General features: G+C 42.1%; 2 protein-coding genes and 1 long non-coding RNA gene across 8 annotated transcripts in view; 1 reads left to right on the top strand and 2 right to left on the bottom strand.

Annotated features, from left to right (window-relative positions):
- Positions 1-411: 411 nt before the first annotated feature.
- On the bottom strand, positions 412-8,666 carry pnisr (PNN-interacting serine/arginine-rich protein). Of its 4 annotated transcripts, none has more exons than XM_071468449.1 (12): positions 8,567-8,654; positions 7,940-8,048; positions 7,635-7,811; positions 5,981-6,216; positions 5,441-5,603; positions 4,564-4,754; positions 4,217-4,357; positions 4,006-4,105; positions 3,306-3,359; positions 2,663-2,857; positions 1,401-2,462; positions 412-772 (listed from the first exon to the last, which is right to left on the bottom strand). In XM_071468449.1, exons 2-12 carry the CDS (start codon positions 8,025-8,027, stop codon positions 726-728), a joined length of 2,454 nt encoding a protein of 817 aa, XP_071324550.1. In that variant the 5' UTR covers positions 8,028-8,048; positions 8,567-8,654; the 3' UTR covers positions 412-725. The 4 variants fall into 4 exon arrangements, with proteins under 4 accessions (XP_071324550.1, XP_071324547.1, XP_071324549.1 ...); XM_071468446.1 differs by having other exon boundaries at positions 1,358-2,462; positions 8,567-8,652; XM_071468448.1 differs by lacking the exon at positions 8,567-8,654 and adding an exon at positions 8,463-8,506 and having other exon boundaries at positions 1,358-2,462.
- A 594-nt stretch (positions 8,667-9,260) lies between these two features.
- Positions 9,261-13,147, top strand: LOC139612664 (uncharacterized). The gene is made up of 4 exons (XR_011686619.1): positions 9,261-9,539; positions 9,968-10,027; positions 10,120-10,209; positions 11,214-13,147. It is a non-coding gene; the product is annotated as an uncharacterized lncRNA (long non-coding RNA).
- usp45 (ubiquitin specific peptidase 45) overlaps positions 13,141-23,360 on the bottom strand; it is a 35,220-nt gene continuing 25,000 nt past the window's right edge. For 2 of the 3 annotated variants that reach the window (XM_071468451.1, XM_071468452.1), the window contains exons 10-18: positions 21,085-21,166; positions 20,286-20,377; positions 19,457-19,513; positions 19,186-19,323; positions 18,084-18,756; positions 16,832-16,929; positions 16,572-16,658; positions 16,186-16,330; positions 13,141-15,278 (exon numbers count right to left, since the gene is read on the bottom strand). In XM_071468451.1, coding sequence (XP_071324552.1) covers positions 15,148-15,278; positions 16,186-16,330; positions 16,572-16,658; positions 16,832-16,929; positions 18,084-18,756; positions 19,186-19,323; positions 19,457-19,513; positions 20,286-20,377; positions 21,085-21,166 — 1,503 coding nt within the window. In that variant the 3' untranslated portion in view covers positions 13,141-15,147. The remainder of the gene's footprint in view (positions 15,279-16,185; positions 16,331-16,571; positions 16,659-16,831; positions 16,930-18,083; positions 18,757-19,185; positions 19,324-19,456; positions 19,514-20,285; positions 20,378-21,084; positions 21,167-23,360) is intronic. The other variant, XM_071468453.1, reaches the window with a different exon arrangement.

Below are 23,360 nucleotides of genomic sequence, written 5' to 3'. Positions count from 1 at the left end.
CAAGAATCCGTCTGATCTGTTCTGGTCCTCTCAGGTTCATGTCACCTTGACGGTGTTTGTGTGATAATGGCCCCTTTCTAGAGAGGGACCATATTTTCTGATTAACTTCACTACTGTCTAAAGAGGCTAAAACTGCACTGCATCTTACGACTTCATAAAAGTTTCAGCTGCACTGATGTGGACAGTACATTTTAATGCATGCCATCTCCTGAAGTTCAAGTTATGTTCTGAGTCATGTCGTCCATAATGTTAGTATGAACCATTATGAGGACAGACAGCAGAAGCAGGCCTCTGTCCTGTGATCCTGTCTTGACTAATAAAATAATTATATTATAATTATTCATAATATTACGAATAAATAAATGTTTGCCTTTAACTGACATTAAGATCAAAGACACATTGAGGCAAAAATAAGGAACAAACTGTTTTTATTGGACATTTTACAACAATATTTGGAAAAAAAAAAGTTAATCCTGTTATGGTTTAAAATGATACAACTTGAGTTTTTAGTGTCCACCGAGTCTTATTCAGTTTTGCATAATAATACAAGTGAAAACTCCTACCATTCAAAATGTCTTGTTCTTCAGTCACACTTTAAAAATAACAACATATTTACAAAGATGAAAGAAATGTATGAGGGGGTTCACCTACACAACTGCCTCTATAATGAGACAAGCCTGTTCAACTCATGGAATTTAAAATGGTAAAGTGCACAGATCAGGAAGTTAACTGTGCTCCTCAGCGTCTGCTACGACGGGAGGGGGACGCTGACCTGTAAGAGATGTGTGGACACGACATTAATACTGTTTCAAATACACTTACCCACGCAGACTATAAAATACAAACATGCACAAATACACCCTCCCACCAGACATACTGCCCGAGTATGAAATACTGTACATAATCTCCATAAAAACTTCTGCAGACTCAGGAGAAGCACGTCTACCTTGTGCAGCATAGTGCGAAGCCAGAAATATATTTACTAAGACCTTATTTAAATATTCCCCCACTACTCTGGGCAGGAGACAGTTTCACATTTTAACAAGGTGCTAAAAAAGTCTACTAAGGCAACAAAGGGCAATAAGGAGACTTAGGGAAGCTGGTTAGAAATTCATCAATGGCAGATTTGTATTTGATAGATAAAACCGTCACTACGCACTAAAACTCTTTATTGCATCAGATGTCACACAGTTAAGCAGATGTGACTGCAGTTGACAATTTCTCAAAATAGTCAGGCAACAATTTTTCCTTCAGTTATTGAAAACACACTGATTAAAAGGAATCCAGAGAAATCACAATGAGACATACAATGAGAACATACAATAGGAAAGAAAGAGGAAAAAAAAACGAATACTACCTTGATCGTGACTTAGACTTGTGTTTGCGGCTTGCCTTCTTACCAGACTTGTGAGATTTTTCCGTCGACCTTGAGCGACTACGTTTTGATTTCTTAGATTTCTTTTCCTTGCTAGCCTCAGGGGTAGGGGATCTACTAGAGTCAGAGTCTGAGTGCCTTTTGCTAGCTTTGGCGGAGCCCTTCTTGCTGCCTTTGCTATCGTGCCGGGAGTGCTTGTCACTCTGAGAGTCTGTGCATGAGTCACTCTCTTTCCTTTTCTTTGATTTGCCATTTTCCTCTGTAACTACAGAGCTTCCTTTTTCCTTCTCCTTTTCTTTCTCTTTGGCTTTTGGTTTTTCTCTCTTTTTTTCAGACTCTTTCTCCCTATCCTTGTCTTTCTTTTTCTTATCCTTCTCATGGCTGCGACTCCTGTCTCTCCTCCGGTCTCTGTCTTTGCTGGAGGCTTTCTGCTTGTGTTTGCTGCTACGACTATGACTGCTGTCCCTGCGCTCTCGGCTCCTCTTCCTCTCCTTATCCCTGTCTTTCTCCTTCTCTCTGTCTCTGCTGCGACTGCGGCTGTCTCTGGCCCTGGCTCTGCCTCTGTCTCTCTCCCTGGATCTGGACCTACTCCTGCGACTCCTGCGTTCCCTGGAGTCACTGCGGTCTTTCTTGTGGCGACCTGATCTCTCAGCACTGCTCCTCCTCCTGTCCCTGCCCTTCTCACTACGATGCCTATGAGAACTGTGGCTGCGGCTGCGCCGGCGAGCCTTGTGAGACGAAGAGCGACTACGCCTCCTCTTCCTGCGTGGGGAGGAGGATCGAGAGGAACTGCGGGAAGATGCTGAAGAAGAAGAGGAGGATGAAGAGCGACTGCTGCTGTGGCTGGAGGTGGAGAGGGAGCTGCTGCTGTGACCATTGGCTGGGGAATCACTGCCACCTCGTCCTGATCGCTCCTTCCCTCTACCCGTGTGCTTGCCTTCACTACCCTCCTTTTCACTACGGGACCTACGCCTCTCTACCAAGGGCTCCGCCTCCCTCTCTTTGACTTCCTGTTTGTGTGGATTCTCTGCCTGGCCCTCATCATATTCCCCCTTTTCTCTGCTCAACCTCTCCTTCACCATGTCTTCTGTGGAAACACACAAAAGAAGAATCACACTTGATCACGCTTTAATTTTCCTTGCATGTACAAAAAAAAGATACAATTTTTTTTCTGGGGTTCAATACATTAGCACATCTGCTTTCACCAGATTCAACCTTTTGAGGCATTAGTCAATCAATGTAATGTGATCCTCATCTAAACATGCACAGACAGACATCATGTCTTACCACGGGCAAGCAGAGCCTCTTGCGCCTGTTTTTCTTGCAGCTGCTGCATTTCCCGTTCTTTGCGGCGGAAGGCATCCTGCTTCTCCCGGATGCGGTGGCGTAACTCCTCCTCATCTGTGTCAGAGGATTCGGACCCCCGCACGCTGCGATCATCCTCATCCTCACTCTCATCTGAACCATAGTCACCAAGCCCGCCTGCCACAACAGAGCCCCCGGGTTGTTGAGTGTTGGAAAGGACCAAGATACATTCTAACAATCAGGTTTCAACTTTTGAAACCCCTCAATCCAAACCCAAGGTCCCCTCAATCCCAATGAAAGGCACTTCATCCTGTGTAACTTTATATTTTACACTAAAAACCCCTTTAATACAAACTAATGCATACAAAGAGCCCTTAAGGAATAATAAGACTATAATAACAATATAAATACTTTGCATTTGAGCGCATGCTTTAACATCAAAGTGCAAAACTAAACCCAATCAACCAGTAGGACGCCACTTTTGCCTTAATCTTAAAAATTAGGAAGCATATTTGGGTATTATATCTTGCAGCTTTTCTCATGTTCCTACTCAAACCGCGCCATGAATTAAAAACTCAAAATATTTTCCTTCCCTCCCCCCAGTGACAGAAAAAGGGATACTCACTGAGACCAGTCAGAGAAGCCAGTGCACTTGACTGTGCCAGCTGTTTTGCAGGAGCTTTGATTCACATCAACAACAGGAACAACATGTTAAAACACATACTGCCATTGTCTCAAAGGCAAGAGAGTCGCTAGAGAAGGGGGTCACAGATAAAGCACTATTCACAAGAGCTGCCGTTGGTAACAAGAGAAAAAAACAAACAAAAATAAAAACAAAATCCAAAAAAAAAAAAGAGAAAAAAAATGGAGAAAAGAGAGAAGGTTAACAAACAAACTTCTGTCACACAATCCAAGTCAAACAGACGGACTGGAGGGAAAGAACCAATCTGTACTAATGCACAGTCACTTCAATGGAGGAAGTCTCTTGTATCTATAAGTGGGTGCTGGTCAGAGTCAATGCTGAGATTTTATTCAGCCATACATTCTTTCAGCAGGACCTTCAATACCATGATGAACAGGTTTTCAAATACTGTTTGTGAGAAACATTGCTCTGCTCTCTCTCCTTCTGATGCATTAGCAGAGAATGGTTGAAAATGAATATCAGACAATCCCATGTTTGCTGCTCAATCAGCCTGGTTTACAGGGCATAATTGAGTCTAATTTAAAGAGATGATTAAGCATATAGTCGATTCTCTTCAGATTTAAACATAATGTCTTGGTGACAAGTATAGAAGATGCATGAACTGGAAAAGTAAAAAGCAGACCTCGAGTGGCTTTCCGGTGAGTCTCTTTGGCCACGTGCAGGATTTCTTCATTTGTGACCTCAAGAAGGATCTCTGTCAGAAGCGTTTTGGTGATGATCATCTTAAAACAAGAGGAGTAAAACAGAATCCATTAGTTTCAATAATTCTTTTCCAGTTACATCAATCACAGCATGCAAAAAAAAAAAAACAAAAAAAAAAAGGTCAAACTGACCAGTTGAAATTCCCTTTCCTCCTCAGTCATTTCAGGTTCACTGTCCTCTGCTGGAGGTGATGGACTCCGGCCAGAAAACTCCTTCTTCACTGAGGTCTTTTCTTCATCGTCATTTTCATCATTCCCCTCATCATCACTGTCCTGGTGCAGACAGAAGCAGAGACTGAGTTTTAATCAACAAAGCGTGCATCATTTGTAAAGGCAAACATTGCTACAGTTCTGATACATGTACCAGAGAAAACAATTCATGAACCTCAATGTCCTTTCACCACTAACACAACACACAAGTGTAAACTTTTCTTCAAAGGAAACCATTCTGCAGGCAAGGCCAGAAATGGACTGCTTACAAATTTGCTTTTGCGGGGAACGCGTGGCCCATCACCCTCCTTGTCTGCCTCATGCTCTTTGCCATCATCTTTTGCCATTTCTGCACGCTCCTTCTCCATTCGTTCTCGCTCCAGCTTCTTCTGCTTCTCTCTGTCCATCTTTTCAAGGCCTTCACGGATCCAAGCAGGTAGAGTGCGTCTTTTCACAGCATCTGAAGGTCATCCACATATTGCCACATTTTTCAGATGCATCAACCCTTTTTGGGATTTTACACTCATGTTCACAATAGTTTGTAAAAGTACCTAAGTGCATTTTCTTTTTACCATGCTGACAGTTTCCTGAGCTAAACTATGCCACAGAGTTATGAGGGTTCAACCTTCACAAAGAATTGTTTATCATATAGAGTTGCAACTAACGACTTTATTCTTGAACAACTAATCTCACAATAATTTCCTTGTTTAATCAAATGATAATTTGGTCTATAAAATGTTGTTCAGTAGAGAAAAATGCTCATCAGAATTCCCAAAAGCTCAACAAGATGCCATGGCATTGCCAATTTTGTTCTACCAACACCCCAAAAATCCATCAATATTCAATTTCATGTCACATTAGACAAAGAAAGGCAACAAATCTTTCCAACTGAAAAGCTGGAGCAAACTAATGGTTTGAATTTTTGCAAAACAAACAAAGTAATCTACTATCAAAATAGTTGCCAATAGTTGTCAGTTAATTAACTAACTGGTTAAACAATTACACATTTGTGTTCTTATGTAATATCAATAATTGGAAAGACAAGGGGTGAGTTCACAGCATTTTACCATCAGGTAATTGTTTAACATAGTGCAAACAGGGAAGGGATGATAACAGAATCTACCGCCTTAAGTGATACACACTCACCTAGTGGAGCTGGGGCCTCCTGTTTGACAGGGAGCTGGATTGGGGATCTGGGCCGGTCTCTGAATGCAGGCGGTCTGGCATCTCGTCTGTTCTGAGGAGGACCCTGCCAGTATGGAGAGTGGAAGCCCGTCTGCGTTGGGGCAAAGGATGAAGCAGCTCCATGCTGTGGAGAGACAGCACACACTGAAAATTAAAGGGAGTTTAAAGTACGGTAGGTCCTGTTACTGCCACCAAGTGGCATTCACTGAGCGTGGGGCTGTTGTTGTTTTCCCTCAGATCAGGCATTCCTTCATCACTCCTAAATGCGCTGAAAGTCAGTTTGCTTTACATAGAACAAAGTCAGCTAATAAAATAATACCAAACCATGCTGGATCCTCAACAAGCCAACACTTTCCTCTGCACCGCGTCAAGAAAGCAATGACTGATACACCTAGATGCTGGGACCCGGCACAGTTTCTATGGATTGCTCCTTCCTGTGTTACTTGGTTGTCACACTAAAACCCAAACGCTTCAACAGTTTCTATTGTAGCATCTGCATACCTGATAATCAAACTGGTTCATGGCCATGGGGGCCATGGCGTAGCTGTCGGGCTGTGCCCCATACCCATGGCTGTTCTGGGGGTAAACCCCGTGGTGGGCTTCAGAGTTGAACTCCACGCTGTCCTGGCTGTTGCTGTCCTCACTGGGGTTCACCACATCCATTGGTCCTGAACCTGGAGGGATCCAGGCCTGGTCAGGGGGTGGAGGAGGAGGGGGCTGTCCATGTATTCCCCATTCTATTGAAGATTACCAAAAATTAAACAGTAAATAAAAGCCAGTGCAATATGAATATTTTTGTCAACTAACAAACCGACTTAATGATGTGATAACATTATGTTCAACATGCACTTGTTTCAGATGTTTCATATCTATTTCAGCTCTTACACTTAGGTCACAAACTGTGTGTAAAAATGTCTCAATAATTGTGATTTTTATTTGAACCATCCAATATTGATTCTTAAAATTCAAACATCAATCTTTGCGTTTGTGCCTTTTCTCAGTCAACATGTAACATCCACACTAAACATTATGTATACGAATTGGTTGTTGTAAGTTGTTCAGTTAGAGCTGCATGATATGTAAAATGTCTACATTGTGTAGACTGAGTTATTACAACATGCACAAAAAAGTTATTTCAAGTTAAAAAAGTCACCTAGATGATAGCTGGGTATGTTAGCCGCCTTGAGTGATGACAGTCCCATAAACTGTGATGTGAATAGTTACAGTCTATGTGGACCTGCTGTAGTTTATAGGACTGTCATTACTCAGGACTGTTAGCTAACTCTAGACATCTCGCAGCGAATCCAGAAATTGCAACTACAAGAGTAACAGACTAAGAAGACACAGCACACTGATCTTAGGGCTTGGTTTTGTTTGTTTGAGAGATGTTTTTTCTGGTTTCAAGTGGGAGTCATCAGAACAGTGTCTGGACTCTCCTTTATTCAGTCTGTCCCTGTCAGGGCGCTAACACTAGCAAGCCAGCTGTCTGCAGATATCAAGCTGAAGTCTTATCAGCACAAACAGTGCAGATGAATTAGTAAACAGACTTTAATTTTCTGTGCTGTCTGTTCTCAAAGTGATCATTAAAGTGGAAGTTCTGTGCTTAGCTGAAGAGACCAGAACTGGCAGTCCATGTGTAACTGTGTGGGATAACATTTTCATTTTAAATATGCATAACAATGACACCCTTGTAAGTGCTGCAGTTTTATTATTTTTCTTGTTCAACTGTTTTGCACATGTAGACCTCAAAAATCTATACGTGTCATGTTTGAGTCATTCTGCATTTACAAAGGAAAAATAAATCATATCTGTAATGTGTACTTTACACAATCTTTTAGTCAAGGAAACAACAGAGTTGCTTAATTGTTGAAGAAATGTAAATTCTCAGGATAAATTCTAAAAGGTGTTAAAGGAAACATTTATCTGATGTAAGTGAATCAGCAAGAGCTGAACTGAATTGAAATGAATAAATTCTGGGAGATCAGTGCTGATGTCCAGCCCTAGCCAGTGCCGACTGCACCTACATCATACCACTGACATACAATGCAGAAAATACTGCTGGACACATGTTGTGACACCATCATAAATTCTGAAATGCAAAAGGAGAGTAGAGAAAGTGAAAAACATCCAAAAGCTCAGTTAGATAACTGCGTACCTGGCTGCCACATTCTGCCAAATGCGGGGTCACCCTGGAAGGCACCATGGTTACTTTGTCCAACAGGTTCAAGTCCTGGGATATCCTGGCCATTGGGTTGAATGGTCTGCTGCTCTGCTCCGGTGGACTCCTTTTGGGCTATCCATGCCTGTGCAAGAGCAGCCCAATCCACTTGACCTGCACAAAGCCAAAGAGTAAACACATATTTGAACATACAGGTAGAGGTACAAGTCCAAAGACAGTTTATTTTTATTTTTCTCTTAAAGAAAGAATTATTCTATGATGCATGTGCATCATTCACTGACCTGGATCTTGTTGGTGCTGGAAAGACTGCATCCACTGCTGCTGGCTCAGGGGCCACTGCGGCCAGGGCTGCCCTCCCTGGTCCCACATCACTCTCCTCTGGATTCACACCTGAAATATCCAAGCCAGCTACACTTAGCATCTGCTCTGCTGACGTGACAAGAGTGGTTTATACGCTATAACATTGCACTTGGGTATCATCTGGTGGACAGAAAAAAAAGTGAGGTTAGCTTCAATGGACGGTGCTAACGTTGGCTCAAGCTGACCGGCTAGCTGTATGTTAGCGAGTCCAGCTAGCTAGAGCCCATTCCGTGTAAATATTGGAAAGAAAAGCTATGCAATGTTATGTCTTGTAGCATTACTGACAAATGATACTGCGATAAACCAAGGGGCGGTGAAATGCAATACTCTGGGCTGCCTCTGGTTATACGTTTGTAAGCTAAAGAAGCTCACCCAAGCTAACGTAAGCTAACATTAGCTAAGATCAAAAATGAACGCTAACAGACAGCAGCACCATCATCTTACCGGGTGAAATGTTGTGCCTTGACGTTTAAATTACATTCCGTGCTATTGGGAAGTGTGATAGAAATGCATATTAGCGCTGTGCTTTGAGTAACATATTCCCCCACCTTTTCTAGACAGTTTCTCTCCAGCGATGCGGCTTGAAATCAAAATGGCTGCACAAGCGAGCTGCTCGGGGGAAGTGTGAGACAGAGGCGCTGCTGCTGCTGCCTTCAGAGGCTTCCGGGAATAAACGGATTTTGTAAATTTGTAATTTCGTGACGCTGCATGCCTCTTAAAACAGACCGGGGGCTAGTTCTTCATATGGAAAGGCGAGGAGGGTCCCCATCTGCTCTCTGACTCTGCAGCTGAGTTAAAAATAGAGAAACAATACGTCTTGGTGTCCCTTTTAAGTTACTGAACAGTTTACATGTGAATCTCTGACATTAGAGATTTCACCTCAAATATACATAGCATGTCAGTTAAAGGAATGCACAGTAAATCACGACTAATAAAGGCGTCCATATCATATGCCAATATAACAAGCACAAAAATCAAGTAATGGATTTGATATGACCAGCGTAGTTAGTGGGGAAATAACACACCTGTCTGCTAGAAAGCGTCTGTGGCCTACAACTAGTTGGATGTAGTGTATTCCTCCATTGCTATAGCTAATCTTAGTTAATTGTTGGGTTTATTATTAGGTTAAATTATTGGTTGTTCGTCTGAAGTTTCTCCTCTAACCACTGAGTTTTGCTTTTCGCGATGACTTCTTCATTAGGAAGGAGTTTACGAGACGCACGTAAAGGCAGCATTGACACCGCGAGAGTTGCAGGAGGGGATGAGATCGATGCTAATAATGTATGTGACAGTGTCACTCAGGCATGGACGGTTTATAAGACCTATAATAAGGTATTAAAAATATATATATAAATATACATTTTTAAAAAAATATAAAAAGGTCTTATAATACATCCATGCACTCAGTTCATTGCTGTACTTAAAACTAGAAATAATGCTAGAAGTGGCATGGCTGTGTGCTTGTCCCGTTAAAAATGAGAAGACAACACTCCGCGGTGGATTTGCTCTTTACACACACAGGTAGACACATACACACAGGGAAATAAGCTTCTCTTATCAAAAGAGCAAAAAGTAAAGTACTGAGTGTCTGTGTACAAAGTGAAATGATTTTTGAGTGACGTTCAAACGTGTAGGAGGACTTTACTGCGTGCTGGCTGGTTTGTAATGTTTTGACTATTGTAATTTTGTATGAGAATAAGATAGAGTGGACAGTACAAAATAAATCAAATCTATTGTTGAACTTAAAGTTTTGAAATTTTCACTATCGCTTTGACCATTAAACCTGTTCTGTATTTTGATATACATCAACTAAATAATCATGGGATTTACTGAAAGAAGCATTCAGACAGTGCAGTGAGTCATTGACACAAACACACACACACACACACACGTTCAGCACTACACCTGACCTTAACTCGCTCATGTCACACTCATCTGTGTGTAATCAGGGAGAGAGGAACAGCACAGAGGACTGTGATGAGGATGAGGCCAGACCTCTTCTCAAGCTGGTGAGACCACAACCCTGAGAGTTTTATTTCATGACACTGGATTTATCCTGTAAATGTCCAATCTGCTCATCTCGTCTCATCCTCTGTTTCAGGTGTGGGAGGTGAACACAGCCATGAAGATGAAGGACGTTGAGTTTGAAGAGGGCTGAAGGCTGCTCAGCTCACCAGAGAGCATCTCTACAGTGAGTCATGTTTGACACATTCGTTATCAGTTACAGTGCAGTGGTTGTGATTTCTCTGCTGTTCTCAAGTGGTTTTAACACAATCTGTGAATGACTGTAACCTGCACGCATCCCAAGATCATCAGCCAGGCTCAGAAGTACGCTAGGAGGGGGTTCCAAAAGTCCTGCAGGGTTTCTGGTTGCCTTCTCCAAACACCCCCATCAACACGCCCTCAGCAGCTCAGTAAAATCACTGTTGGAGTCACAAAAACAGCTGCTGCATCCTCCATGTTTTATTCAGGTCCCCTTCTCCTGCTCCATCAGGGGCGGCATGGTTCAGTTTATCCAGAGGAAGGTTAGACAGGGCTACGCTCAGGACGTCCTGGTTGCATAAAAGTGTCTCCAGACCTGAAGACCAGAAAGACTTGAATCCAGCTGGAGTGGTGGATGGTGGAGAGACCAAACCATGTGAACGAGGAGCCTGGTCTGGAGGAGGACAATGAATCAGAAAAACAGCCTGTATTGTCATTACTTTCCAACTCCTCTGACCCCTGCTGCTGAAACTCTAGTCTCTGCTTCAGTCCTGGATGGTGAGAACATTAGTGTGAAGCCCACCAGAGAACCAGACTCTGTCATGGATCCAGTTCTGCCGGCTCTTCTGACCCTTGCCAATAAACCTCCCATCATCTCTGCAGCCAGGACCTGGCCACCAACAGCCTGGACAACACTGCCAACTTCAAGCCTAAAACCAGACTACTTGCTCCTTTTCTTTTGCCCCCCCGTTGCAGAAGGTCCTGCCAACACTGACCTGGATGAGGTGGAGGAGCAGCCTGCACTCAGCCCAGAATCTGATGTTATATTTCCTCCACCTGCTCTTCTGACCCCCTCTCCTAAACCCCCTACCAATGCTGCCACACTGCTAATGCCACCAACACCTACCACGGCCAACACACACACCAGAACCTCACTCCACCCGTGTTACCATTCCCTCACCACCTGCTGATGAGTCTCTGTTGTCTCTGCAGTACAAGATGACCTGATCATCATGCAGCAGCCAGTCAGGGTGGAGGAGTCCTTTAGCACCACAACAGGTAATTATTATGGATGTTGACTTGTGTCTGAGCCAGCAGGTCCATACAGAGCTGATGAGTTCAGGTACTGACTGACTGTCCTTCAGTGGATTCAGCTGCTAAAAAGCATCTGCTGCTGCTGAAGACACAGACAGAATGAAATCCATAAAACAGCATTTCAGCAGCTGCATTGCAGTCTGTATTTCTCAGTTTCATTTTTTAACATTTGTAAGACATGCTATGGTCATTGTGTTCCATGCTATAATTTGTACATAAAATACTGAACATATTCAGTATAAAATATGAAGAACAAATATTAGTTCAGCAATAAATTAATCAACACAGATTAATAGAAGAAAGTGGGAGATAGTAGTCCTGCTCCACCAGATGTTTTCTGACAGCTGTAGATACTTATAACTTTGCAGGTTCAGATTTTGAATATAAAACTATTACAATTAAATATGACACTTTAACAGTTTATCCAGCACTATAAAGAAGGTGGACTCCATTTAGACCAACTTCAACAATAAAATGGTGCTTACACAGCAATGCATCAGCAATAATAATCTAATAATGGACTATTTATACATGGTGGTATTGCTACTTTTATTCAAGTAAAAAGGCCACTCAACAAAACATGACGCAAGATTAATTAAAAGAGCAGAGGCCTCACTCAGATCTTTACTATTTTAGTTTATATGGTGCGTCACTTCATTTTATTCGGATAATACCAAAGTAACACAAAGGAATTGCGTTGAGGCCTTCAGGGCCCATGTGAGTCTGGCATCCCAGTGCAGTTGTTCACTTTGACCATTTATGGTAATCGAGCTGTTTCACCTCCCACGTGCGGGTGCTTCTCAAAGCACAAATGTCTCCATGGGCAGAGGGCAGAGTACTGTTAGCATGTGTTGGCGTCTTTCCTGGATAAACTTTAACATAGAAACAGTTTTCAAAGCCAGACTGATGAGAGCGATGTAAGCAAAACGCCTGCGGTAAAACATGGAGCCTCTTATCAGACTCTAACGACAGAGTGAGGTGGACAGTCTGCTCTATGGCTCTGACTGGATGTCTCCGTTTTCCTAAGACACGTCTGAAATACAGTTTGTGGTAAGAAAGGGTTATTTGCAGGTGTTGTTCCGTGATGTCATGTGCTATGTTGGTGTTAGGCCGAGTGGTTGATGTGTGTGCACTGTGAAACCGTGTTGTGTGTTAATGCATATATGTGGTTTGGTGTGAGCACAGGTGACAGTGACAGTCACATGGTGAGAGCAGAAAGATTTAACCTCCACTGCTGGTAGATGAGCACCCCAGCACCACCTTATTAGTTTCCTGCGACTGTCTCACAGAGGGGGGAGGGTGCTTTTCATTAACTGAGATTAAATCACGTCTAATGCTTCAACAGTGTGTCCTAGAGCCATAAACCGAGCCCGCCACACCCCCCACTTTAAAAATAGACAAATACATTTCAGAAAAGATTTGATCTTTTTGTTGGTGGCGGTTTGACAACCTGCTTTAATGCTCCAGCAGCATGACTGGGATGTCACAGCATGTGGGAATGAGAGTACGCGTGAGGCGATGTTTTTGGACGTTGCCCTTTTCCCGATTCCACACCCACCTCCTCTTCACCAGCTCGCGACATGTTCTGAAGCAGTGCTGCTCTGCACCCGTCAGGGCTGATCACCGGCCAAGATGGGTTGAATATGGCGCCCTGGGATCTGCAGTGACAGCTGAGAGCGATGGTGGACAACATCTCGCTTAGAGTAAAAATAGGATGACATCAATTCCAAAGCAAAAAAAAAAAAAAATCCCACAAAATCCATTGTGATTTCTCTGCTGTTGCAAAAGAGGCCAAAGCATAAAGAGAGACGAGTCCTGTAAAATATTCAGTTCATAAATTAGATTTATTTTGATATAGATGTAATTATAGTCATTCCAAATGTTTATTATTTCAAAACTGAACAAAACTCTCTTGAGGAAAAACCCTGCACGTCTGAAGCACCATGATTTTGTATCATTACTCATATGTACAATTACATATACTCATTATTTTAGCTTACAGTAAGTTAAACTGTACATAAATATGCCACACGTATCCCTCTTTGCGTTTGACTCTGCATGTTTTTCTCCTCACCATGCACAGGTTTCTTAAACCTGAAGCACAGGCACTGAGTTTGTCCTTGTTTTAAAAAGAAAACCATAAACCTCTCAACTCCGATGCATATGTTTAACCCCTTGTCCTTCTACTGTTTTGGCAAACAAGCAAGAAAAATGTTTTCATCTAAAATATTTTCATAGAAAAAGATGAAGAGTACATCTGACAGACATTTCAAGAATAGGCAATACATTCATTAGAACATTAAACCATGCACATTACACCAAAGATGTTTTTCTTGTCCGGCTTGAAGCCTTCAAGGTTTTTTGTTTTTTTTTAATACTTCTCTTATTTGCTTGACCTTGACTGATAATATTAGGGAATAAAAAGTCAGTCCTGCAGCGCCAACTCACTGTCAAACACCTTAATGGTTTTGTGTGTGCACCTACAGATTTACAGTAGAGCTGAAATACAATGGAAGGCAAACAAGGTGCTTTGTTGGGCTGATTTACATCGAATGCGTTTGTACAACGACACTCGACAACGATACTGATGACCTTGAAAGAACAAATGTTAAAGAAACTCTGGATGAAGTGTGTCTGGTTTTGATTTTCTGCTCTGACATGTAGCTGCAAAACTCATCTTTGGCAAATGTAATTAACAGATAGTCTTTTCTTTCATTTATACATTCTGATGTAAAAAAACAACAACAATCCATTTAAAGTAGGATGTAAAATAACTGTTGTGCTACTCTTTAAAGATGCTGTGTGCAGCAATTTCCATCGGTGTGTCTGATAACTGGGACTGTGTTATTATCATAAGTAAATAGGGCCGACACTGAGGCAATAACTTGCCACTATACAACAGCACTGGTATTATTCGCGCTTGAGTTTGTCAAATGTATGACAGCATTTCTCATAAACTCTGTCATGACTGATACTGCTCCTCATATTCAGATATCTTTAGTAAAAAGGACAAACGTCTGAATTCATTGTTCTGCTGCTGTTTCTTCCCGTATCATGAGCCATCACAAGAAACAGTCAAACACATTTCTCACTACAGCTAAGCTGGTGCCACACAAGGTCAAATCTTTTGTGTAGAGCGACAGACGAGCCAGTTTCTTTATGATGCTCCTGAGTCGTTATGTTCATTATAACAACTATGCCAATTTAATCTGGCAGTTGTTTACTGATGTGAGTATGGTGCACACAGCACCTTAAAACTACATTCTCCTGTCTCTCACTCACTCACTCACACAGGTGTGTATGTGCACAGACACACACATACATACATACACACAGTATTGACATCAACCAGTCAGCGCTGAGCACAGTTTAGCATGCAATAACTCTGCTTATTTCCTGTTAGTTACTGTAACAAACTCCTTCATGCAGTTTATCTCTCAGACACATGGTCGTGACCGAGACAGACGATACATTTACAGCTCAGGTTCAATAACACTCTTTTCACCCAACCGCTTTTTAAAGGGTAGGATTTTTTATAATAGAAACATGAATGAAAGTCAGGACTATATCAAAGCAGAAAATAATACGTTCAACGTCTGATGTTAAATCTTTTATGTATGCAATATATTCAGAACGGCCCATTTTAGATTTAGAGTTTGCATGGAACTGACACAATGGCCATTCTCTCATGTATGAAAAGTGAGTGTACAGTGAAGTCTTTCCCTTTTCTTCCCTCCACACACTCACAGATACAGTAAGAGGAGTTGTACAGGCTGTACCAAAAACAATACAAAGGAAAAATTTCTAGGGAAAACTACTTTTGCTGGTTAAATTACAGCATTTCCTCGTAAAAGAGCAGATATGCCTGAGAGTTGAGTACCCTTGACTCCGGTACCGTCTGAACAGTAGTATCGCTGACGTACACCCACTGGCCCTGGAAGCTGCCGCTGGCCTCCCGTGCACCTAAAAAACACACAAAGCTTCAGTTGAGAAGTGGGTACTTGGCACTGCGCTTGTTTTGGGGTGGGGATGCCATGAAAAAAATGGAAATAAAGAAAATACAAGCAGGTTTTGCTTTCATCCTCTGGTCACCAATTGAGGGTATACATCTTGTTCAAGGTAGAGACACATGGAAGACGACTCCTCAACAACACAACTACAACAAATCATGCTATCCTAAAAGTTATTGTATTGTATCTGCCAGAGATACTCTGTGTTTTGGAAGTTGTATGAGATTATTTTTTCATCCTCCTTTTTCCTCTGTTAATTAATTCAGTTTAGGAGTTATTTCTTTATTCCTTATTCATTCTGTGACCCAGATTTGAATGTCAACATGTTTGTTAAATAACACAAACATGACTGTCAGTGAAAAATGAAATGAAAAACAGGCTTGCGTTGTGTTTTCTTGATACTTTTCAGTAAAATATCTAAACATCAGTGTTGAGGTGAACGGAGGTGACGGTAGAGGCTGTACCACGTGGCTGGACTGCAGGCTGTCAGAAGTAATTATAGCCTGTTTGAACCCTCTGTCACAACCAACCAATGGCTCCAGTTATACTATGTCAAGTCTTATATTAGCTTGTTAGTAGCAAGGATGGCTGCTTCTTGAGTTTTCCAACTACCTTTCAGCACTATTCTGTAAATGTGGTCGCTCTGCCTAAGAAAGAAAAAGAGAAAGCAACATGGATCTATAGAGAAATGGACAAAAAGCTCTGTTCATTGTGCCTTTTATAGAGGACATCTTCAAGTTTACAACAAGTGAGGCCTTTGCTGCACAGATACTGGCTGCCTTCATGAACAGCACACAAACACACAGATGCAGGAAACAGATAAAAGGTCTGAAAAGAGCTCAAGAGAGCTGAACCCTGACCTGACAGGTTCCTGTGGTGCTGTTCTGTTCTCCTCTGGGGAGCCCGCACTTTTACATAAGCAGTGTAGTGGCCCCCCCGCATTGAGCCACTATGTTCAACAATCCCATACAGACTGTAGAAGACACGCTCACCGGCTGCCAGGTTCTAGCAAAAATGAGAAAGCAGATAGTAAAAAGAGAAAAAAAGAGCTAAAAATGAAAGAGAGAAATAGGTCTTCAGGAATAGTACCAACCAAGGACATTCGTTACAAACTGAACAACTGAAGCAAAGGAATAACAGAACACTTTGGCACGGTAAACGTGAAATAGTAGAAAATGTAGGTGTGAGATCTATTCACTTTCAACTAAACAGAGTAGGTTTTGATTTTGGATTAGTTGCTTCATACCTTGCAGGAGGCTGAACAGAATGGAGCCAGATCCAAGATCAGAGGAAAGTCAACATGGCGGTTCACCTTTCGTAAGTTCATCCCTGCCTTAAAATACAAAAACAGAACCACGGTGCACTAAGTGTAAGACTAAAACACAAGCTACAATATCACTGTTTAGGATATATAAAAAAAACACAGAACCTGCATCAAATAAAAAAGCATTTCAATATCTGTTGGCTTAAATGGAGAGTGATGAAAGGCAGTGTGTATCTGCTAACCTGGTGGAAACGTTTAAGATGCAATGTGATGACTGGAGGCAGCGAGGATATCAGCATTTGCTTCCTGGCGCTGGTGTAAATCTTCTCCACCTTCTTATCTGTGCAAACAAGGTTGAGCTGTTAAAACATTATTTCCGTTTTGTTTAAACAATGAAAGTCATTAATCTCTTGTTAAAAAAAAAAAAGTTAGAAAAAGTTAAAGAGTTATTTAAATAAGAACTAAATGAGCAAATATGATTACAGGGTCATTGGACCATCTGTTTGGATACTCTTTTCCCCAGAGAAACCAGAATTACCACCTCATAGTTTTAGGCCTCTGCAAACCAGACAAGTTGCAGGAAATATGGTCACAGTCTCTCCTTCCTGAGTTACAGCGCTGAATAACGGTCAGAGGTGTTTTTGCAGAACATTGTGATGTCACACTGAAGTTGACCTCTGACCATTTGGATATAAAATGTCATCACTTCATTTTATGCTTATAGACATTTGAGTTAAATTGTATCATAATTAGTGAATGAATTTGTGAGTTATGGGCAAAAATGTGTTTTGTGAGTAACCTTGACCTTTGACCTCTGACCACCAAATGGTCATCCTTGAGTCCAAGTGAATGTTTGTGCCAGAAATAATGAAATTCCCTTTGGTCATTCCTAATAATTTGCATTCACAAGAACATGAGGTCACCATGACCTTGAACTTTGACCTTTGTCCACCAAAATCTAGTCAGTTCATCTTTGAGTCCAAGTGAATGTTTTGTGCCAAATTACACAAATTCCCTCAAGGTGGACTTGAGATACCACATTCAAAAGGCCTCCCTGAAATTTAACGACCAAAGTCTAATCAGTTCATCCTTGAGTCCAAATAAATGTTTGTATTAAATTTGAAGAAGTTCCCTCAAGGCGTTATTGAGATATTGTGATCAAGAGAATGGGACAGGCAACCTGAAAAACCAGTAACTGTTGAAATCTGTTGTAACTGGGATGAATTCAAGCTGCCAAAACAGACAAAATTACAAACTTTTTACAAACAACAGTTAAGCCTATGGTTAATGAGAGTTTGATAATCATAAGATAACCTTTGGGTGGACTAAAGGATTCCTACAGAGAGTCTGTTTTGTATTAATTAGATGTACTATGTAATCTGGTTATCACTTTAAATAAAACTGCACCATATCAAGCATTTGCAGGTAGACGACACTGACTGGATGTTCATCTTCATCCCTCTTTACACCCTGGCTCCAGATGTTTTGTCTTACCAGCTGAGCTGCTCTTGCGCAGCTGTTTCTGTCTGCGTTCAGTGCAGCTCTCACACAGAAGCTTGTTGTTGCCCATCAGCAGCTCCACAGAGGTGAACTGGTGGAGGCAGGACTGGATGGAGCACTCCTTGGAGCTGGGTGTGTAACTGTGGGACAGAGCCTGGAAGGCTCCCTGGTGGTGCTGATGGTGGAGGTTATCTCTGGACTGTGCTTCTCCCTGCTCCTCTGGAGAACAGTGCGTGGAAGGCGAGCAGTCCCCAGAACTGAAGCTCAGGTTGACTTTAGACACCGCAGTTACCAGCTGTTCTACGGCGCCACCTTGCCTTGCAGAGGATGATGACGAGGGTGAGGAAGCAGAGACGGGTGTAGGAGATGGAGTGAGGGTGGAAGTTGACGATGGGGTGGACATGTGCCCATGCCCGTGCCCGTGACTGAAGGAGGATGTGCGTGGGGCCCACTCACTCTCTGAGGCCTCACTGTCAGCGTCATTACTGCTGTCCTGAGCACCTGAGTCTCTTTCACTGCCATCTGATAGGCTGCCGGCAGCGGCCATCTTGCAGACTGTGACACCACGAGCTGATCCACCAGCTACCCCCTCCTCCTCTGGTCGCTCGGCACCACAGCTTGCTCCCTTTTCCTCCATAGAGCTTGAAGCCCTCCTGCTCTGTTGCTTCTGGGGAAAGGAGAACAGACACATTAGCCCCGTACAGAGATACAGACTCTGACAATTTTTACATCTTGGTGTCTTGATTTAAAAAAGAAAAAAAAAAATTTTTTTCTTTTCTTTCACAAGAAAAAAATATTTTTTTTCTTTCCTCTGTTATTATATTTGCACAGCTCAACAGTGTATAAAAGTATTCACATTCTTCTGTACAACATTTTCACAAGAGACTAGGAGGGGATGCTTATCCTATTAGACATTTGTCTTAAATTGTGTCATAATAAGCATATGAACCTTGACCTTTGCCGAAAATGACATGATGTATCTATGCTATCTGCATCTGGCCCCAGCATTGCACATTGCAAACGTGTGTGTGCATCACTTTTCAGACAGAGAAAAAAACCTAATTAGCATGATTTAAAAAAAACAAAAACAACATACCCTTACCTGTCCACTCAGCTTCCTGGTGTTTCGGTTGACAGAGTGCGCTGCAGAAAGAACCTGGTCAGTGTGAGCTGCGTGGGTGTCCTGCTCCCTGCTGCCTTTGCCCAGCCGACCAGGATTGGATGGTTTTGACATCTGAGCACGACAAAAAAAAAAAAAAAAGGATTATCAGTGAAAACATTGCATGCAGCCAACTACTGCTTAACTTTATCTGCTGAAAAGAAGGTAGCATGCAAACAAATGTAAACTTTAGTAAGTAGCAACTCACCCTCTCTTCTATGATGGGTAAGGAGATGTCAATGAAAGCCTCCTTTACTGTGGAGATCTGAAAGAGGAATCACATGTAAGTCAGTGTCAGCATACGTAATTTCCTACCTTCAAAGTCATAGCCAGTTGTTAACAGGAGATATGGGAAGCAGCTGTTTCTCTGCTTTTTCCACTCCAGCTCTTCACCAGGCAGTCTCTACCTTCAAGGATATTTTAGTTTGCATTGTGCCATTTACTTCTTCGCGACCCAGAGCTCCCACATTTTATTGTAAATGCCTACTGCAAACAGTTGGTGTTTGAACTGGTCCTTGAAGTGCTTTTTTTTCCTCTGTTGATTTGTTATGTTTCCTTTGACCTATTTTTTTAGTTTTTTTTTTTTTTTTGTGGGTATCAAAGTGAGAAATGCTTCCTGCTCCTAACAGCTACTAAACAAATATCTGCCAATTTAAAATTGTAATGGAGAATGCCAGTGCTGCTGGAAATTGTTTGTCTTTTGTGCTTCTTGCAGCAATCATTTAGAGCAGCAGAAAAATGTACAAAACTACAAATTGAAGGAAAAACCAAGATAAAGTCTCATATTGAGGTGTTAGGCCACCATGTGCTGCCACAGCAGCTTCACTGAGGGCGCTGCCTAACACATCGGTCCAAAGTCTGTTCAATTGGGTGAAGGCCACAGCATGTACACATAAGAAATAACTTTGTCTGAACACAAGGTTGGTTGGGAGAAAAATGTGACCTTGTCGACCCTGCTGTGCTTTATATGTGTTCCTTGACTGGCCAACACTGACTATTCAGATCCTTTGCTATAGTTCACCCACGCACCCACTTACATGCTCACACTCTTCACACATAATTGTGTTGGTCAGCTCGCCTACAAAGATGCGGTCAACAAAGTTCATCTTCACACCCTCCTTCCCGTACGCTGGTGGAAAAGAAAGACACAGTGTTCTGTTAATCATTAAGTGGCAAGAAAAAGTAAGTGAACCCAATGGAATCACCTGCATATAGGTTTAAATCAGTGTCAAAATATGATCAGTTACAGTGATGAACAATTTATTTTAACGAATAACAGACAGTCAATGAAACCAGATAGGAGGTGTGGGTTAGAAATAATTAGATTTTTAAAAACTCTCAAAGATTTTCAGTCAACTGTTCACAAGAAACCATGACACATCATGGTGGCATCATAGCACGGAGCACTGTGGCTATGGCCGGACATCACGGGGGAAGCTGATGCTCTCCACAAAAAACATCACTGCATGCTTGAAGTTTGCCAAAGATCACCTTGACTCTACACACTCTACTGAAGATGTAGGACTACTTTTTAAACTGTGATCACATTTATTGTTTGTTATTTATCTAAAAGTCCTTATTCTACTTGTCAAAGGCAAAACAAAGGACAATAAACTAGGAGGAAGAGTCAAAAATGACAGTCAAACAATTTGCAGGTATATAAACTATACATTTCCTTAATAACATAGACTAAAATGTGCATCTATAAGAGGAAGAATCATCAAAAAAAGACTATACTGTTGCTGTCTGATTTGTATCTTAGCTGTATTTCCATGAACTGCCACAAGGTGGGACTATTGATCTTAGTCATCTGTCTGGTACAGCATGCATATGAACCTTTGACTTGGCGTTTTGTCTCCTCATCTGCCGTCTTCTCTGTGGGATTGTTGAAAGCCTTCAGAATGCCTGCCTTCACCCTCTGCAAACAAAAACAAAAACAATACAACATTACAACGAGCTTAAGTGACATTCATTAATGCAAAATCATTACATAAATCAAATTAAATTTCAGTCTGTGGCTTTTGTTGTGTTTCTCTAGAATTCTCTCTATTACACCCATTACTGACACATCATAGTCTAGTCCATAGCTGAGACTGACAGGTATACCTATTATAAGCATCATTAGTGTAAAATAATTATTGTGCTTGTCTAAAAACATTAACATGTAAACCTCATAATTAACCGTGCATGTTTGTGTGTGTGTGTATAAGTTCTTCGCGGGGCCTCTTATTGAAGGTGACATGGTCAGTGAGTGTTGGTGAGAGAGCTGTGAAGAGACACAGCCACAGTAAAGCACCAATCAATAGATAATTGGCCATGGTCTGTATCTGCGGTCGAAACCAGTCAGCCCCCATTGTCCCGGGACCCACGCACTGGACTGGCTATTTAGGTCAAAAAGCCTTGTTAATCCCAGCCTAGCCAGTCTACAGCCCACTCAGTCAGCACAGTCAAACCAGACTGGGGCTCTCCTACTAATTAATTACCAGTAACCCCCACCCATGCCTCTCTCCCTCCCCAAAGTAACAGCGTGCACTGCTCTACACAGGATGGCCTGTGGGAGGGGGGGTTGTGGGGGGCATGGAGAGGGTTACTGGTATAAGGATGCATGGGTGGAAACTAAAATTAAGACGAGTGAAGAAGGACAGTCCATGCCCTGAGAGAGTAATACCTACTGTCTCAGCTAATTGGTGATAATTGACTGGGGCCATATTAGCATATTTAGATCTCTGATACTAATGACCAATCAACACAAACACTTAGGGCCTCTAAAAGGTTGATACCACCCACTGTAAAAACACCAGTCTCCCTCCCTGACACACACTCACACACAGGACAGTGTGTGTATGTTTATTTTAACGTATTTTCTGTTTCTATTCAACATCACTGTTGCTGTTCAAGATCTTTAAGTACAGATTAATTTCTCCTGGCTTGGAAAAAAATGTGTCTGTCATGTTTGCCCTATGCTTTACAAAGAGCTTAATTAATGAAACTGTAATATGTTGTTTTAATGTATGTGTTCATTTTAAAAATTATTCAACATCCTATCTAAAATGCCACTGTATCTCTGAATTTGCTTGGATGTATAAATTAGTTTCTGAGTGAATGAATAGGGGAGGCCGAACCCGTACCCCCTCCCTCTTTACCTCTTTGATTGGATTTGGAGACGGGCTGATGAGTGAGTGTGTGTGTGTGTGTGTGTGTGTGTGTGTGTGTGTGTGTGTGTGTGTGCAGGAGGGGGCCTTGGGTGACCCTCAAGCACAATGGGACGGCCCTGAAGCTCATTCAGCAGCTGTGGGTTTCCCAAGATCACACAATGATGCCGGTCGTGCCACTTGCAAGTCCTCTAAGTGGCACAACTGTCAGTGTTCACAAGTTTGAATGGGAGCAGTGGAGCCCAGCCTGCGGCCCCTCCTGGGCCTGGGGCTGACCACTAAACACACCCGCTAACTTCTCCTCCTTGGCTCACATAGCCACTGGTGGGGCCACGGGGGCCAGTTCTGCTGTGGGGTCTCCTAATTGCCCTGTGAAGGGTTGGGGGGGGGGGGGGGGGGGGGGGGGGGCGTTCTCTGTACTTGCCAAAAACATGGCACCATAAGGTTAAAACACAAAAACTGGCTAGCCAGGCAAAGAGAACCACTGGGTTATGTCAATGCACACAGCCACCCACAAACACAGCCCAGAGGTCTTACATTATGATTACAAATCTAGGATGGTTTTCAACGGACAATGACTGAGATCTTTACAAAACTTCAGCATCAAATATATGTATGTATATATATATATATATATATATATATATATAGTAAAGGTGGAGGGTTGATAAGACTGACAACAAATGTCAGCGACAAAAAATGACTGCTGAGATTAAGACACATGACGAACATAGAATTACAGATGTAGTCTATGTTTGTGTTTGATAATTCTGGCTTTTCATTATTGCTAAGAGTATTAGGATGGCTAGAAATTGAAATCAAGTCTGAAACCCTGGACTGGAGTGCCTTTGTTATAACCTCACTAAGCATACTACTACATACAGCATCCTCATTTTTTGTACCAAATTTTCAAACACATTTGCAATGAAACTTAGCGTTTTTGTTGTGTTACTTTGTGCA

Source organism: Trachinotus anak, unplaced genomic scaffold (genome assembly GCF_046630095.1).
Source record: "Trachinotus anak isolate AG129_WGS33_773 ecotype Australia unplaced genomic scaffold, CSIRO_AGI_Tana_v1 ptg000032l, whole genome shotgun sequence".
NCBI lineage: Eukaryota > Metazoa > Chordata > Actinopteri > Carangiformes > Carangidae > Trachinotus > Trachinotus anak.
The sequence above is the reverse complement of the archived record's forward strand: the minus strand, read 5'-3'. Positions and strand labels throughout refer to the sequence as shown.